We start from the raw sequence: 17444 nt of genomic DNA on the forward strand, positions 1-17444 counted from the left end.
CTGTGTTTCCTCCAACACATTGGTGTGGCTGGCTTCCGGATTAAGCGATCAAGAAGCAGTGCGGCTTGGCAGGGTTGTGTTTCGGAGGATGCATGGCTCTCGACCTTCGCCTCTCCCGAGTCCGTAAGGGAGTTGCAGCTATAATACAAGACTGTAACAACCAATTGGATATCACAAAATTGGGGAGAAAAATGGGTAAAAAAAAGTACAAAAGAAAACTACAAACTAAAAACTTCTAAAATGGGCCTGGACAATAAGTAATGCAAATGGTTTAAGAGCTACAGTATCTGACAGACAGGACACAATGTGTGCTTTCTGATGGTGTCAAGTCTAGTTTTCTCAATATTATGAAAGTTGTACCGCAGAGGTCGGTATTGGGACCTGTTCTCTTTATTATTTACAGTATGTAAATAATATTTGTTTATTTATTCAATCCTGTAATATTCATCTGTATGCAGACGATATGGTTATGTATGTCATTGCACAGACTGTTGACCAAGCTATGTTAGAGCTGCGATCTGATTTAGTTGCATTACAGAAAGCCCTTGTTGATTTAAAACTTGTTCTAAATATATGTTGTTCTCTAATTGTTAGAGGAATTAAATTCCTATATGTTTATTAACCAATTCAATTAATACACTCAGCCCATTTCTAAAGATTTGTAAGATACTTATTTGCATAAAATGGGCAGAGACCAGTCTCAAAATCAAGTAATAGCGTTTATACACACATTATATTCAGTCCTAGGATTAATATAAAATTCATACATCTATACAGTAACATAATAGTATTCTGATTAGTCAATCCTGATTGAAATGTATACATAATTTAGTCATTATTGATAAAAATCCCTTAACACTAATTCACTGAAAAATGTCTGAGATGGGCTATATATTCACTCATTGGGTGGCTCTCTCAACGAGCAGGATCCCGCTTATAAATACCTGGGCGTTTGGATTGATAAAGATCTAAAGCTTAAAAAACATACTGATGAGCTAGATAAAAAGCTACGATTCAATATGGACATCTTCATTAGAAATAGATCTTGCCTCTCCATGAACAGCAGGAAGCAGATTGTGCAGTCAACTTTCCTGCCGGGGAGTTGGACGGAGACAGGTTGGGCTGGGGAGAATGTGGGCTCCCGAGTGGCACAGCAGTCTAAGGAGAGTGCATCTCATTGCAAGAGGCATCACTACAGTACCTGGTTTGAATACAGGCTGCATCACCTCCAGCCATGATTGGGAGTCCCATAGTGTGGCGCACAATTGGCCTAGCGTCGTCCGGGTTTGGCCAGGGTAGGCCATCATTGTAAATAATAATTTTTATTCTTAACTGATTTGCCTAGTTAAATAAAATAAGTAAATAGGGGAGATAGGCCCACCACTTTTCATTTCTATTTTCTTTACATACCAATTGCATTATTATTATGATCATTTCTCAGTATGTAATTATTTTTTCTCAGTTTTTGTTTGTTTTGTTGTTGTGGCAGCCTAGGGTATAAACTTTGTAAATGTACATGAATATTGTACCTGTAAGCAAAAAGATAATACAAGCAAAAAAAATAACAGCTTTTCTCCAGTTCCTTCATTCTCTTTATTGATGTTTCAGAGCAACTTGACTTACGTGACTTAGTCCTTTCAGCTCCTCAGTGGTGCATCTCCAGCTAACTCTGTTCTGGAACGTTTTTTTTTTATAATTCCAGGTGGTTCCTGCCTTCTTCATCTCCTTCTCATGTGTCCTGTTCCATGCCTTTTTTTGGGCGGCCAACCTTCCATTTGCCCTGTGGGTTCCACTCAGAGCAACAGGAAGTCTACTTAAAAATTAAGCTTCACAGTTCACACATACATACATACTCAAGCTGAGAATTAGCTTATTTTCTCAGATGTGCATTTATCAAAGCAACATTGAGGTATGTCTATTGTTGTTGAGAGGATTTATTAAAATACATTGAACAAATACACAAAGTACAAAGTAAAAGATTACAATTAACTTTTTTTCATTGATTTGCAATTTAGCACAAACATCTGTACCATTATAATAACACTGCTTGAATTCAATAGCTCTCTCAAAGCTAGCTACGCAGAGCAACCATCTCTTTCTTTACCAAAGTGAACCTTCATACAAAACATTTCACATGCTGTGCATTCTCCGCAACAAAGGTGCCTTTACCACGGTCTTTTGGTAGCTTTTTGAAGCCTTGTTTATAAGCATGTACATGTACCGTAAATATATTTATAATATTAGACTGAAGCCTTCTTACATACACATTACATTCATACTGACTTCAGTTTGATTGCATTTAATTTAAACAATTTGATTTCAGTCACTTCCGCACTCCGTAAGGAAACAGACGTGGATTTGATTGAACACATTCTGTGTGCACATTGCAGTTCTATGGCAACTACCCTGCAACATTCATTTTCTCTCACGCATACTATGAACACTGAACAAAAATATAAATGCAACATGTAAAATGTTGGTCCCATGTTTCATGAGCAGAAATAAAAGATCCCAGAAATGTTCCATACCATAAGCTTATTTCTCTCAAATTTTGTGCACAATTTTCTTTACATCCCTATTAGGAAGCATGTATCCTTTGCCAATATAATCCATCCACCTGACAGGGGTGGCATATCAAGAAGCTGATTAAACAGCACGCTCATTACACAGGTGCACCTTGTGCTGGGGACAATAAAAGGCCACTTTAAAATGTGCAGTTTTGTCACACAACACAATCCCACAGATGTCTCAAGTTTTGAGGAAGCGTGCAATTGACATGCTAAATGCAGGAATGTCCACCAGAGCTGTTGCCAGAGAATTGAATGTTCATTTCTCTACCATTAGCTGCCTCCTATGTCGTTTTAGAGAATTTGGCAGTACGTCCAACCGGCCTCACAACCGCAAACCACGTCCAGCACAGGGGGGGGGGGGGGGGGGCACCCTTTTGTGGGGAAAAACTAATTCTGATTGGCTGGGCCTGGCTTCCCAATGGGTGGGCCTGGTCATGTGATTGGCTGGGGCTGGCTGCCACCCAGGCCCACCCATAGCTACAACCCTGCCCAGTCATGTGAAATCCATAGACTAGGGCCTAATTAATTCATTTCAATTGACTGATTTCCTTATATGAATTGTAACTCAGTAAAATCTTTTAAATTGTTGCATGTTGAGTTTATATTTTTTTCAGTATAGTTAGGTACATGATCGATAAGAGTATGAGAAAGACAAAACACTGGAAGTCTTAGTATTTACATAGCATTGCTATTTGCTTCTGTCCAGTGACACAATTCCAATTTATGACAAGGTGTGGGTCTTGTCCAAACCATCCAAAGCAACACTTTAGTTCACACAGGGACCCTCACATGACTTACAAATGGAGTAACAGGCTGAACAGAAACACTGGGACTGCACTCTCCATGGACAGAACATCACTGATAAACACGCACTCAATTAGGTGCAAAATAATAGCTTACGAACTGATATGTGCCCTATTTGTTGAAATTCCTATCTAAACTTCAGGTGAAGTGCTTTGTCTGAGAAGACAGTGGCCCAATCCCAAATGGAGCCTTAAGACCTACAGTACGCCCTATTCCCTTGGGAGATCTTAGAGGATTTGACGGGTGTAAGCAATATGGTTATAGCTCCACCTTGCCCTATGATACACTATGTGGAAGTCTTGCCATGTTGCTTATCCTCTCAGACCTCCACAGGTGCATAGAGAGTAGGGCTTAGGGGTCCATTTGGGATCTGAAACAATATGTAGTTACACATTCCAGCCAACAGAGGGCATGACAGAGCTCCTCAGGAGATTCATATAAAACGCTGACAGAGCAGAGCTACAATCAGACCCTGTATACAGGAATCTCTTCAGTTCAGGATGGTCCATTCACAATTTCTTTCTCAAAACCTCCACATACTATAAGTGCTATAGCCCTGTCATTAAAAACAATACAAATAGGTAATGCCTCTACTCTTTGAGAGAAAAATAAGAGCAAACATTGCAATGAGAAAATTGAATACACACATTCTTGAAAAATCTGAACAAATGAAGTCTCATTAAACATACAAAACAGTAGTTTCACTTTGGACAATCACATTAGCAGACAGATGGAATAAACAGTATTGTCAAGTGAATCCATGCTGTCGCTCTGATACAGTTTAGTCCTCACAGCACGCAATGCAATAAACAGTTCTCTTCCAAGGAACCCATATATAAAAAGAAACATAAAAATACGTTTTGATACTTTTTCTGCAATGCTCTCCAACCATGTTCCTTGATGGCTAATATCTATGAAGATTCTAATCTATAGATGATGAATTAGCTGTCTAATTCCACCACTGCCCTCACTTCTTAATGAAAACATTTTCACCAAAGTCTAAGATTATCAGCATACAATCTGGGACGTTAGCCATCCAGGACACGGAGTGAGCAGCCGTCTTTTAGTGGCACTAAAGCAGTAAATACTGAAATAACACTTTACCTTAACATGAAGAACACACAATAAAGCACTTTTCATGGAAAACATGACACCTAGGCCAAAAGGTGACGGACGCAGAGTCATAAGCACTTTTTTGATTTATCATTTCTCAAAATGGAACAGGGAGGGAGGAGCTGTATGTGTAGCAGGCAACAGCCAATAATCACATTCAAATGTTAAAGAAATACATGTACTATACCATTGGCAGAAATAGGCTAGTCTTGAGTCTCTTCTGAAATGTACAAATGGTTACAAACTGTACCACAGTTAGATATGTTCTGTAACTTCTATGTGATCGTCACTTTTTGCACTAATCCAGCCTGTTACATTGTTATGCATGTATGCATTAAATTCACAATGATTATGCAAGGCAAAATAAACAGCACTCTCTTGAACTATGTACATTACAAGGGGGAACCCTTAGTATATTAGTAGCTAGCTCTGTAACTAGGATCCCTTTCTCCAGAGGCGGGAGATGGCAGTCTTTATGGGTTGAGGCATAGTGCAGCTATCCTTCCTTCAAGTCACTCTTATTCTTACAAGTTCCAACTCAAGGCTCTGCCCCGAAACTATAAAAACAAACACATGTACTAAAATTGACCAGAGAATTGGCTGCTGTATGAGCACCCACTTATCATCCACTTATCATCTCTATAATTCTAGGAGGGGAGACTTATGCCTTCGTGGTTTTCCTTCTATTTGTATGTAGCTAAAGCACAAAGCTCCAGCAGAGGTCAGTCCCGAGGCCAATGATGAACGCAGGAGGAAAATACCCAGAACGAAGGAGCAGAGCCAGGCCTAAATGGAATAAATAGACACAGATAAGTCTCATTACAGCAGCCTTGGCAACTCCACCGGCTCATCTTCATGTGAACTTTGACTTTCCCAGCTCTCCCTGTAGCCAAGACAGGGCAGTTCCAATCATCCTACAAGATCACCACGGTCGTGTTCCTCTGCCCAGCCGTTGCTGACACATGGCAGATCTTACAACCCCTGGATATGTATTTTATGTGTAGCCATGTGGTGCCCGATGGCACAGTCGATGGCGTAGCACTCAACCATTTGTTGATGCATGCAACATCTGAGCAGGGGAACATGCTTCCACATGTCAGGTAGCAGAGGTCGGGGCGTATGAGGTCGTTTGACTCTCACATCCTAATAGACAGTTCCTCTGCTTGACTCACCAACCTAAGTCATAAAAGCAAATAGCTACTGCAAAGTATGTTGAAGAATTCTTGAAAGATAGAAGTGCAATTGATACGATAGACAGATACATCAGTGTAATGTTCTTAGTGTTATCCTATCATCCATAGACATAGAGATTAGTTAGGAGTTCTCTGGCGGGTTGATTCTGTAATCATTGATACAGTAGTTGACATCCCTTGGCTTGGCTGACTCCAGATCAGTTTTGGAGTAGATTACCTAATCTTCAATACAGATAACATCATTGGGCTTGCCTGACTTAAGGTCAGGGGTGGTGACATCCCTCAGGTGGTCGCAGGACTTCTTGTCCAAGTGGCTGGATGGAGGAGGGGGGCCGTTGGACACTAGAAAGGGGGGAATGATTGGGGAGGGGGGAGGGATACCAAACAAAGAGTGCTCAGCAAAAGAGATGACCCAAATAAAATATTTGAAGCTATGTATTCCCTAACATATTATTAGAAAGAGAAGCAGAGCAGTAGTTAATCTTACAGTGCTCCCTCTTTTTCAGTTATCATACATTCTGTCCTCGACTGTTCAGCTGAAACATCTTGTATTACAGTTAAAGTCGTGCAGAGACAGGCCACTTACCACTGACATAGGGTCCCAGGGGCATCTGGCTATAGTTGACCATGGCTTCACCTGCAGGCCCCCGGAAACTGCCTCCAAAGCCAGTGCTGTACATCTGGGAACAGGCAAATGAGCCCTGGCCGAACGGCTGGAGGTAGAGTAAACATTTTACACATCCTGTCAATGATGGAATCAACCAAAACTACCTATCACCACAACAGAGCCAATGACAGTACAGTACCTGTTGGGGCGGAGGTTCGTTGCCGCGGCTGGTGAGGCGGCTGAGGATACTCCTCTCAGACATCTGCAGACGCGAAGACACTGGGGGGATCCGGGACAACATGTTGGGAAGCCGCGTCACATCCGCCTTCATGTCACTTAACAGCTCCTCCAGCTGGTTCAGTACTGGAACGCACATACACATACACACAGAACAAACACACACACACACACACACACACACACACACACACACACACACACACACACACACACACACACACACACACACACACACACACACACACACACACACACACACACACACACACACACACACACACAGAACAAACACATACACACACACAGAGAACAAACACATACACACACACCGTCAATAACGAGAATGCACTAACGTATTCAATCTTATCTACAGTTCATGCAATGCTTAATTATTATTCACCCAGATCTTGAGTTTGTAGACAGTGTTTTAGTCCTGCTGCTGTGTACACACTGGGAGATGACAGACCTTTGTGCAGCACAGCGTTGGCTGGCTTGTTTCCAGCCAGAGACTCCTTGGACAGGTGCTGGTGAGACTCAGCCAGACACTCCACCTCAGCAAAGCGAGTGTTTAGGGCCATGGCCGGATGGCTGGGGTCCTGGGTCATGTTCAGGTACGCTGCCCTCCTCAACTGCTCCTCTATCACCAGAGCCTGCTCCAACAGCTAAAAGAGAGGGAGAGAGAGAGAGAGAGAGAGAGAGAGAGAGGGTGGTGAGAGAGAGGTGGAGATTGAATATTGCCTTAGGTTGTCTTGTCCACTTTTCAGATTCAAGGTGTTCACAAATGTGTTTGTATGACAGCAATAAGCATTTCACCTTAAAGCGACGAGCCAGGAACTTGTTCTTCATCTCCAGGTAATTTCCCTTGTGCATCTCAGTCTTGAAGGGCTCATTGTGGATGGCATAGCGTGGGTCGTTCTGAATGTCCTGCCAGCGGGCATAGCCATGTCTGAGGTTCCCCCGTAAAGGAAAACAAACATGATAAAAGGGCTTCACATCACAAACAGAGAGACCTGCACACTGTGAATTCCGAACAGCTGTGTTAGATGCAGAGGAAGGATACGTTACGATGCCAGCCAGTAGCCAGTAGTCGTGGCGACGGTGCCAGATGTCATACATCTTCCCAGATGACACGGCAGCCCGCTCCTCGTTCTGCCACAGGGTGTGCAGCTCTGAGATATAGTAACACATCAGATCATACAACTACACTATATATACAGAAGTATGTGGACACCCCTTCAAAATGAGTGGATTTGGCTATTTCAGCCACACCCATTGCTGACAGGTGTATAAAATTGAGCACACCGCCATGCAATCTCCATAGACAAACATTGGCAGTAGAATGGCCTTACTGAAGAGCTCATTGCCTTTCAACGTGACGCCGTCATAGGACGCCACCTTTCCAACAAGTCAGTTCGTAAAACTTCTACCCTGCTATAGAGCTGAATGAATGTTGAATCATGCTTTACCATCTGGCAGTCCGAATGACGAATCTGGGTTTGGCGAATTCCTACCTGCCCTAACGCATAGTGCCAACTGCAAAGTTTGGTGGAGGTGGAATAATGGTCTGGGGCTGTTTTTCATGGTTTGGACTAGGCCCCTTAGTTTCAGTGAAGGGAAATCTTAATGCTACAGCATACAATGACATTTTAGATGATTCTGTGCATCTAACTTCTGGCAACAGTTTGGGGAAGGACATTTCCTGTTTCAGCATAACAATGCCCCCATGCACAAAGCGATGCCATACAGAAATGGTTTGTCGAGATCGGTGTGGAAGATCTTGACTGGCCTGCAGAGAGCCCTGAACTCAACCCCATCGAACATCTTTGGGATGAATTTCGAAGCCTGTACGAGCCAGGCCTAATCGCCCAACATCAGTGCCCGACTTCACTAATGCTCTTGTGGCTGAATTGAAGCAAGTCTGGAGCGCTGTATTTCCCATTGACATGCTCAAACTCCTGGACCTGGATACAGACACATCAGTGAGTTAACAATCTAACAACAGAAGAAACTGGATTTCTCCACCATTCTAGACTTGTTGCATTTTATTGAATGCATTCAATCTAAAACCAGATGCAAGAGGCAGGGAACCAGCCGTACTCAATCTAAACATAGGCTACAAGACATTTCTCAACCCTGTTAGGATGTAATGTTCCATTGTCTAGTGGAAAGCCTTCCGAGAAGAGTGGAGGCTGTTATAGCAGCAAAGTGTGGACCAACTCCATATTAATGCCCACAATTTTGGAATGAGATGTTTGACAAGTAGGTGTCCAAATACTTTTGGTCATGTAGTGTATGTAATGTTCCTACACCTTAGCTGTTTCTCCCGCCCATCCCTCACCTGTGAAGCCTCCGTCGGCAATGTTGAACATGAACCTCATCTTGAAACCATTCTTCTCCAGTAATTCCCTCCTGACCTCCTCCATCTCCTCCTGTGCTTCTTTTTCTCCATTCAGCCGTCCCTCGGGCACGAGCAAGTCCTCGCTCTTGGCCTCGTCTGAAACAACTAAGGAAATGGAACAACTAGCTTACATTTTTGAGGTCCTCTTTCTGCAAAAAGTGTCACTCAAAGAGTGACAAGGTTTTAATGTTTTTCGCTGTTCCGCAAATACCTGGATTCAGTTCCTTCTCCTCGGGTTTGGCTGGAGCAGGATCACTGTCTCCTTTTTCTAAGGACTTCTCTGTCTCTCGACAGGGCTCCGCTAGAGGGTCATTGACAAACAGATGACCACATCAGAACAGAGACATGTTACAACCGATTTTTATGAAGTGGGACAAACCAAAGCCATTACACCAACCATTTACACTTCATTTGATTATAACCATGTAATGCACCACTCACCTTTTGGTGAGCTTTGATTGGACAACAGCTCTGTCTGTATGGATGGAGGCTCTTTAGGATTGATGGATGGCTCTATCAGTGCGGAGGGTATGTCTGTCATTTCACTACTCTCCTCTGAGGAGACTGGTTTGTCCTCTGTGCTGCCTTTCTCTGTCTCATCACTGTCAGGAGCGATGTCTGTCTTCTCTACCTGGGATGATGACTCTGTACTAACATGAGTCTGGAGAGACAGCCATCACAGATGGAGAGGGAGACAGAGTAAAACAAAAAGGAGACAGTTTACTTTAAAAGGTGACAGTTAGAAAGTGGCATGTGTTTTGTATTATAATAATAATCAAATGAGATTTATGGGGAGATGTATGAAGACAGTAAAGGATAGAGGGATGAGAAGGATAAGAGCGGGGAATAAAGGGACATTTCTGAAGAAGCGTGAACTCTGACCTCCAGTTCTGGTAGCTTCTTGCATTCCTGTTCTGTGGGCTCCTTGTCTTCAGCAGGCCCTGAGATCGAGTCCATCTTCTCTGTAGAAACAGCAAAACAATCACCAAGCAGTGTCTCACATTTCCTGTCTATTGAATCTAATGAACTAAGCGGAGTTCTGAAACACACACACATACCACACACACTGGACAGGGTGAGGATGTGACACTGACCTGGTGGGACAGGACTTCCAGGAGGCTGGGGTGTGGCAGCTGGGCTAGCAGGGACAGGGGTGTTGGGGTCAGAGGACAGACTCTCAGTCAGTTTCTTCAGCTCCAGTCCAATAGGGATCAGGTCTGGAGTGCTGTATTTCCCATTGACATGCTCAAACTCCTGGACCTGGATACAGACACAACAGTGAGTTAACAATCTAACAACAGAAGAAACTGTATTTCTCCACCATTCTAGACTTGTTGCATTTTATTGAATGCATTCAATCTAAAACCAGATGCTAGAGGCAGGGAACCAGCCTTACTCAATCTAAACATAGGCTACAAGACATTTCTCAACCCTGTTAGGAGGCTAACTTATTGCTTTCTGCTGGGTTTTATTCATGTAACTATGGAGTCATTGGATGACTGGTTGATGTGTACCTTTTTCCTGACCAGAGACATAACCCCAATCCTGGTGAGGACATGCTGACGGGACAGCCCTTCTCGTGGAACCCCATCTGCAAAGGTCTCCGCCCCGTCTGCCCCGGGCTCACAAAGATGTCTCATGAACAGGGACACGTAGGCCCTAAGAGAGACAGGGTCACATTCATACAGCTAATCAATTTCCAATCATAGTAACAAAGATACTTGAATTGGGGCCTCCCGAGTGGCGCAGTGGTCTAAGACACTGCATCGCAGTGCTAGCTGTGTCACTAGAGATTCTGGGTTCGAGTCCAGGCTCTGTCGCAGCTGGCCGCGCCCGGGAGACCAATGGGCTGGCGCACAATTCGGACAGCGTCTTCCGGGTTAGGGGAGGGTTTGGCCGGCAGGGATGTCCTTGTCCCATCGCAGACTAGCGACTCCTGTGGTGGGCATTGTGCACGCTGACACGGTCCCAAGATGTACGGTGTTTCCTCAAACACATTGGTGCGGCTGGCTTCCAGGTTAAGTGGGCATTGTGTCAAGAAGCAGTGCGGCTTGGCTGGGTTGTGTTTTGGAGGACGCTCGGCTCTCGGCCTTCGCCTCTCCCGAGCTCGTATGGGAGTTGCAGCAATGAGACAAGACTGTAACTACCAATTGGATACCACGAAAAAAAGTAACTAAATAGAAAAAGATACAACAACAAAAACATTTTTTTTTATTTTTTAAATTTAATACTTGAACTAAAATTGTCTTGCATTTCGTATGGGAGTGAACAGTAGACTGCAGCTGAACCCCAGTTAAAATACAGTACAGGAGGAGCTTTAAATACCTGAACTCTTTCTCACTTTTCCCTCTTAGGTCTCTGACCAGCCAGTGAGAGTTGAAGGCGTCCTGAGGAGGCATGCCCCAGCGCATGATAGCGTTGAGGAAGGCCTTCCGCTGACGGGCGTTGAACCCCAGCACCTGGCACAGGGCATTATACCCATTGGTCAAATCAATGTGCATACACATGTTGTCTACTACATTAAAACCAGAGTGCTTTCTTCCTTACCTCGATGTTGCCCCCTACGCGTGCCAGCAGGGGTGGCAGAGGTTTGTCCCTGTCACTCTTCAGCTGCCTGCGAGAATGCCTGCGCCCACCTACAGAGAAACACCCCCCCCACCACCATCAGCCAGGTGCCTCAGCAACATCTTATCAATGATAGGTTCCAGGCCCATCTACACAGGACAGAGCAGGCACTGAGAGAGTTAGGTATCTATAACGTAGTGATTACGCAGGTCTCATTGACACCCACCTTCCGGCCTCTCCTCGAAATCTTCGTCCTCGTCCTCGGACCCCACGGAGTACTCGGAATGATTGTCTGAAAGATCATCCTGCCACTCTGAGCCACAGATCAGATCAGAGAGAAACAGCACAGTGCATTCACTTGTGTAGGGGCCTACTGGGGGAGGAGGGGAGGGGGGCTAGAACCGCAGACCGCTACAGTGGGCATGCACACTGACACTACTCCACTACACCACTGGGGGGCAGGCATTCTTTCAAAAACTACTACTGACTAGCAGCAGAGCCTCTGTCTGTTCTGTCCTCCCAGCCACTACACTGGTGGACTGTGCACTTCATCAACACTTCATGTCTCTGAGTGTGCATTTGCTTTAGATGGGTTTAAATGTTTCCCTTTCAGTCTCAAATGCCTGTTGTTGAACTATGGGGGGTAGTGTTATAAGAGGAACTCTACACAACTTGCATACTGTAACGCTATAAGCAATATAAAGCAATCAAGCTTCAAATGTGCCACTATTTTCAAGCAAGCTGCTATAGTTATGGACACACAGCCAAAGAAAGGTATAGTGTGCCACTCGTGTTACCAGAAGTATAACTAGAGCAGTGGGCTTCAAAGTTGGGGTCGCGGGGGAACTGCAGTGGGGTCGACAAATGAATAAATGAAAAAGTACATATTACTGTATGGGACCCATATGCAAAACTTTTTGAGAAAGATCATTTGAAAAATAAAATTTTATTGAGTAAATGTATTTATTGGTTTCTTTTCAAGATGAAAATGTGATGAATTGAAGGTTATTTGTTGACGTAAGAATATAAATTTACCGATTGTAAGGATGTGTCATTAGATTTGGGGTGGGGGTCACGCAAAATTCTTGGGGAAAAAAATGGGGTCCCCAGAAATTCTGGCCAAAACAAATGGGGTCCCCACTGAAAAAGTTTGAATACCACTGTTCTAGTGATGCTAAGTTCACTCAAATGTTTTCTAAAAGGAGGGGGACCAATAAGCATAGCATTACTGTTACAGTAAAGGGATACTTCAGGATTTTGGCAATGCAGCCCTTTATCTACTTCCCCAGAGTCAGATGAACTCATGGATCCATGTTTTATACTCTGCATCCAGTATGAAGTAAGTTAGAGGTAGTTTCATGAGCCAATGCTAACTAGCATTAACACAATAACTAAAAGTCTATGGTATCTACTAACATGCTAGCAGTTAATACGTCCAAACATTGAGTTAGCAATTGCACTAACGCTAGAGACATGACAATGGTATCCACAAGTTCATCTGACTCCGGGGAAGTAGATAAAGGACTTCATTGCCAAAATCCTGAAGTATCCCTTTAAAGAAGAAGAGAATAGCAGGCCAGAGTGTACAGTACAGTATGAGGCAAACCTTGGTCCTCCTGAGACGTGTCGTTGTAGTTGACCTGCTTGCGGATGCGTTTGCCTTTGCCCAGGTTGCGGGCCAGGTCCTCCTGCTGCTGCTCATAGTGGTGCCTCAGCAGCTTCTCCCAGTAGTCTGGATCCACATTCTCCTCCTGCTTAATGATCTCCCGCTGGGGCTCCTCCTGAACACACACGCATGCACACAACGTAAGAATACTGAACAAGGATACTCCAGAGTAAACTAAATGGTTAGCTACTACTGAATAAACACTGGTAATCAATGAGAATACAATGAAGAGACTGCTAAAATACTCACACATACACACTTGAGAATACATAACAGAGCCACTCCTAGACATAGCAACGCCCATGCTGACTGAGTGTGTTAGTGTGTGTCCTCACCTCTGCGTCCTCGTCTTTGACAACATACTGGGCCACCTTGAAGGAGCTGAGGTATTCGTTCATGTTCTGGATCTCAGTGTCCTCCGTGGCATTCTGGCTACGGTCCAGCAGCTTGGAGATGGCATTGTCATCATAGTGAATGACACTGCCCTCATCTCCATCCTTTATGTCCCCTGGAGTAAACACAAGTATCACAATATATCAGAGGGATACAGGCTGGTTTACTTTACATCCATGTCAAATCTAAAGACAATATTAGAAGAATGCAAATTGGTTAAATGTTCAGTTCAAAACGACTATATGTTCCAAGCAAAACAGGTCTGACTTTTCAAACAGAAATGCTAAACCCTTGGGGTGAATTGTATATTGATCCCATACAATAATCCCTACTCAGTTATTTATTTGGCGACCCCACTGCAGTTCCCCCGTGACCCCAACTTTGAAGCCCACTGCTCTAGTTATACCTCTGGTAACACGAGTGGCACACTATACCTTTCTTTGGCTGTGTGTCCATAACTATAGCAGCTTGCTTGAAAATAGAGGCACGTTTAGAAGCTTGATTGCTTTATATTGTGACACAGTGTAGTCACTGTGCGTACCATTATTCTTACAGAGTTTTTGATGCGAACCCATGGCCCGTGCAGCTGCCTCCATCTCGTCCTTGAAGAGCTCCTCGGTGCCGAACTTGAGGATGTCGTCCAGCTCCTGTTTGGACATGGAGCCGGTCTTGGAGCCCAGGCCAGGCCTCACCACCAGGTGGGTCAGCATCATCTTCCTCTTGGCCACCTGGGTGATGCGCTCCTCCACACTAGCTCGCGTCACAAAGCGATAGATCATCACCTTCTTATTCTGACCTATACGGTGGGCCCTGCTGAATGCCTGCAGCAGAGAGATGGAGGGAGGGAAAGAGAGAGCGGGAGAGACAGTTACAGAGTTATAAATAAAGAAACATAACAGGGAGTCAAGGAGGAAGACAGATAGAACGAGATAACACTGTGAGGGTTATAATGCATTCAGAAGACAGTATACTGTATGTACAGTATGCCTGTGTTAGTCGGTACCATGTCCCACAGTACCTGGATATCGTTGTGAGGGTTCCAGTCTGAGTCGTAGATGATGACGGTGTCTGCCGTGGCCAGGTTGATGCCCAAGCCTCCAGCTCGGGTGGAGAGCAGGAAGCAGAACTGCTGAGCACCCGGTGCTGCAGTAAGAATCAAGGCACACAGTCAATGAGTGAGTGAGTACGCGACTGTGAGTGCTGTTTGTGCTGCTCCCTGCTGGAGAAAGACAGAACAGCAGCGTAACTCACCGTTGAAGCGGTCGATAGCCTCCTGTCGTAGTCCCCCTGTGATGCCTCCATCAATGCGTTCATATTTGTAGCCCTCGTATTCCAGAAAGTCCTCAAGCAGATCCAGCATCTTAGTCATCTGGGAGAAGATGAGAACTCTGTGTCCTTCATCTTTGAGTTTCTTCAACATCTTCTGGAGCAGGGTGAGTTTGCCTGAGGACTTGACCAGCTGGTTCCCATCATAAGAGCCATTGGGTAACACTGGTGCCTCCTGCGTATACACAATGAGCAAATAACCCAACAAGAGGCCACAGCCCCTCACACACAGACAGTCAACTCTCACTGATAAACAAACATACTTGCATGTTGGCGACCTATCAACTTCTACAATACACACCAGTGGAGGCTGCTGAGAGGCGGACGGTTCATAATAATGGCTGGAATGGAGTCAATGGAATGGTATCAACCACATGGAAACCAATGTGTTTGATACCATTCCATTCACTCCATTCCAGCCATTATTATGTACCTCCTCCCCTCAGCAGCCTCCAATGATACACACATTTAGAAACACAATTCCTCCTAAACATCAGTCCCTCCCCGCAGGCCTTAGCATGGTCTACCCCCTCTGCACTGTCTCCTCCCCTCCCTCCCTCCTCCCTCCCTCTACCCGGAGGGATCCCATCTCTCCTCCCTCCCTCACCACGGCTGCCACGGGGAACAGATATGGGTGGTTGCAGCACTTCTTCAGGTCCATCATGATGTTGAGCAGGGACACCTGGTTGCCCCCGCCCTTGGAGTTGAGCGCCTCAAAGTTCCGCGTCAGGATAAACTTGTAGTACTTCCTGTGGGTCAGAGGTCAAACATGAAAGGCGGGATTAGGCCTGGGGGAACCACTCTGAAGGGGTTTTATACAACAATGGGAGGTTCAACAGAAAAGTACTAGAAGAGGACTAACTAACTTCTGCATGGGGCTGAGCTCCACTCGTACAATGAGCTCTGTCTTGGAAGGCATGTTCTTGAAGACGTCAGCCTTCAGTCTCCTGAGCATGTGTGGGCCCAGCAGATCATGCAGCTTCTTGATCTGGTCCTCCTTGGAGATGTCTGCAAACTCCTCCAGGAACCCCTCCAGGTTACTGCACACAGAGCAAGCACAGACACAGCAAAACCGTTTATAGACACCATTTAAAGACGGCACAATCCCCATTTGTTCCAGTCGATGTTAAGAGGAGCAACTGACGCTTAAGTGTCCGCCATGGCTTTAGGCTGTACTGTAAGCCTTAGTATGCAGGGATTTGAAAGGAGAACACTGTGGTAACAATTGAATCTCCCTCAGCATTAGGTCTTTACTCTCTGCTACTGCAGCAGGTAAGAGGCCCAAGAGGCAGGCTGCCAGGCTAATGGATGGCCACAGGAGGAAGTACAGCACAGCTCTTACTTGAATCTCTCTGGGGTGAGGAAGTTGAGCAGGTGAAACAGCTCCTCCAGGTTGTTCTGCAGAGGAGTGCCAGTCAGTAGCAGCTTATAGTAGATCTTATACCCATTGAGAATTCTGAAAAACTGTGGAACAGTGACAGCGACATTAGACACTCAACCAAGCCACAAATAAGAGTTGAGTCATAATGCTATACAAGGTTGATGGTGTTGGAAGAGAGGAGATAGATAAGATACTGATCATAGATTGTAAAGAAATCAGAATTTGGACCTTAAGAAACACTATTAGCCAATTTACCGTTCACCAGTGACAAAAAAACAAACAATTACATCCATTTGTAGAATGCATTGGTATAATTTGAGTTGGATTACCTTTGACTGGTTGTTCTTCAGTCTGTGGGCCTCGTCCACCACTAGACAGGCCCAGTTAATGGAGCCCAGAATGGTCTGATCGATGGTGATTAGCTCATATGACGTCAGCAACACATGGAACTTGATGGCCGTGTCTTTCTGTCAAGACCAAAACAGAGAGTCTATATATGACCACCACTCTCCTTTGGCCTGTAAATGACATGCTTGTCGATGTTTACTGAGATTCAATACATTTTTATTTTATGGGGATACCTTCATACGGAAGACCTTGCGGCCTGTTTTGACCGCACTGTCCTCGAAGGTGAACTCGTTCTCCCGGATGACCGCCCGGCTTTCTTTGTCCCCAGTGTAGGTCACCACGTAGAAGTCTGGGGCCCACATCTCAAACTCCCTCTCCCAGTTGATGATGGTGGACAGGGGGGCACTGACCAGGTATGGCCCTTTGGAGTGACCCTGAGAGGGGAGGACATTTCAGTCATGACTAAGGACACTGTTTGATGATATACACAACAGATATCACATTACTTTCATCACTACTGATTCTATTATGTATTGTATTTACTTAATAATGTCATGGAACATTAATAAACAAATAGACCCCTTTCCTGTATGAGCCTGTCCTCCTCACCCACCTCCTTGTAGAGTGAGTAGAGGAACACGATGGTCTGGACAGTCTTGCCCAGGCCCATCTCGTCTGCCAGGATTGTGTCTGTGCCCTGTGCCCAGGAGAACCGCAGCCAGTTCAACCCCTCCAGCTGGTACGGGTGTAGGGTTCCCCCAGTGGCATTGATGTACCACGGTTGATGTTCAAACTTGATGGTAGGCTAGTGACGGGGAAAGAACAGCCAGAGGTGTATCA

General features: G+C 44.9%; 1 protein-coding gene across 1 annotated transcript in view; it reads right to left on the reverse strand.

The window, feature by feature from the left end:
• Positions 1-5223: 5223 nt before the first annotated feature.
• Positions 5224-17444, reverse strand: part of LOC139413451 (chromodomain-helicase-DNA-binding protein 5-like) — a 38640-nt gene continuing 26419 nt past the window's right edge. Inside the window, exons 15-40 of the mRNA XM_071160869.1 lie at positions 17218-17409; positions 16838-17038; positions 16586-16723; positions 16218-16339; positions 15742-15915; positions 15483-15624; positions 14801-15050; positions 14568-14692; positions 14091-14370; positions 13492-13664; positions 13097-13271; positions 11717-11803; positions 11473-11561; positions 11251-11384; positions 10440-10584; positions 10020-10185; positions 9808-9887; positions 9367-9586; positions 9137-9226; positions 8866-9030; positions 7588-7696; positions 7341-7473; positions 6994-7189; positions 6487-6650; positions 6267-6393; positions 5224-6022 (exon numbers count right to left, since the gene is read on the reverse strand). Of these exons, the coding sequence (XP_071016970.1) occupies positions 5898-6022; positions 6267-6393; positions 6487-6650; positions 6994-7189; positions 7341-7473; positions 7588-7696; positions 8866-9030; positions 9137-9226; positions 9367-9586; positions 9808-9887; positions 10020-10185; positions 10440-10584; positions 11251-11384; positions 11473-11561; positions 11717-11803; positions 13097-13271; positions 13492-13664; positions 14091-14370; positions 14568-14692; positions 14801-15050; positions 15483-15624; positions 15742-15915; positions 16218-16339; positions 16586-16723; positions 16838-17038; positions 17218-17409 (4002 nt within the window). The 3' untranslated portion in view covers positions 5224-5897. The remainder of the gene's footprint in view (positions 6023-6266; positions 6394-6486; positions 6651-6993; positions 7190-7340; positions 7474-7587; positions 7697-8865; positions 9031-9136; positions 9227-9366; positions 9587-9807; positions 9888-10019; positions 10186-10439; positions 10585-11250; positions 11385-11472; positions 11562-11716; positions 11804-13096; positions 13272-13491; positions 13665-14090; positions 14371-14567; positions 14693-14800; positions 15051-15482; positions 15625-15741; positions 15916-16217; positions 16340-16585; positions 16724-16837; positions 17039-17217; positions 17410-17444) is intronic.

This window comes from Oncorhynchus clarkii, chromosome 7, assembly GCF_045791955.1.
Source record: "Oncorhynchus clarkii lewisi isolate Uvic-CL-2024 chromosome 7, UVic_Ocla_1.0, whole genome shotgun sequence".
NCBI lineage: Eukaryota > Metazoa > Chordata > Actinopteri > Salmoniformes > Salmonidae > Oncorhynchus > Oncorhynchus clarkii.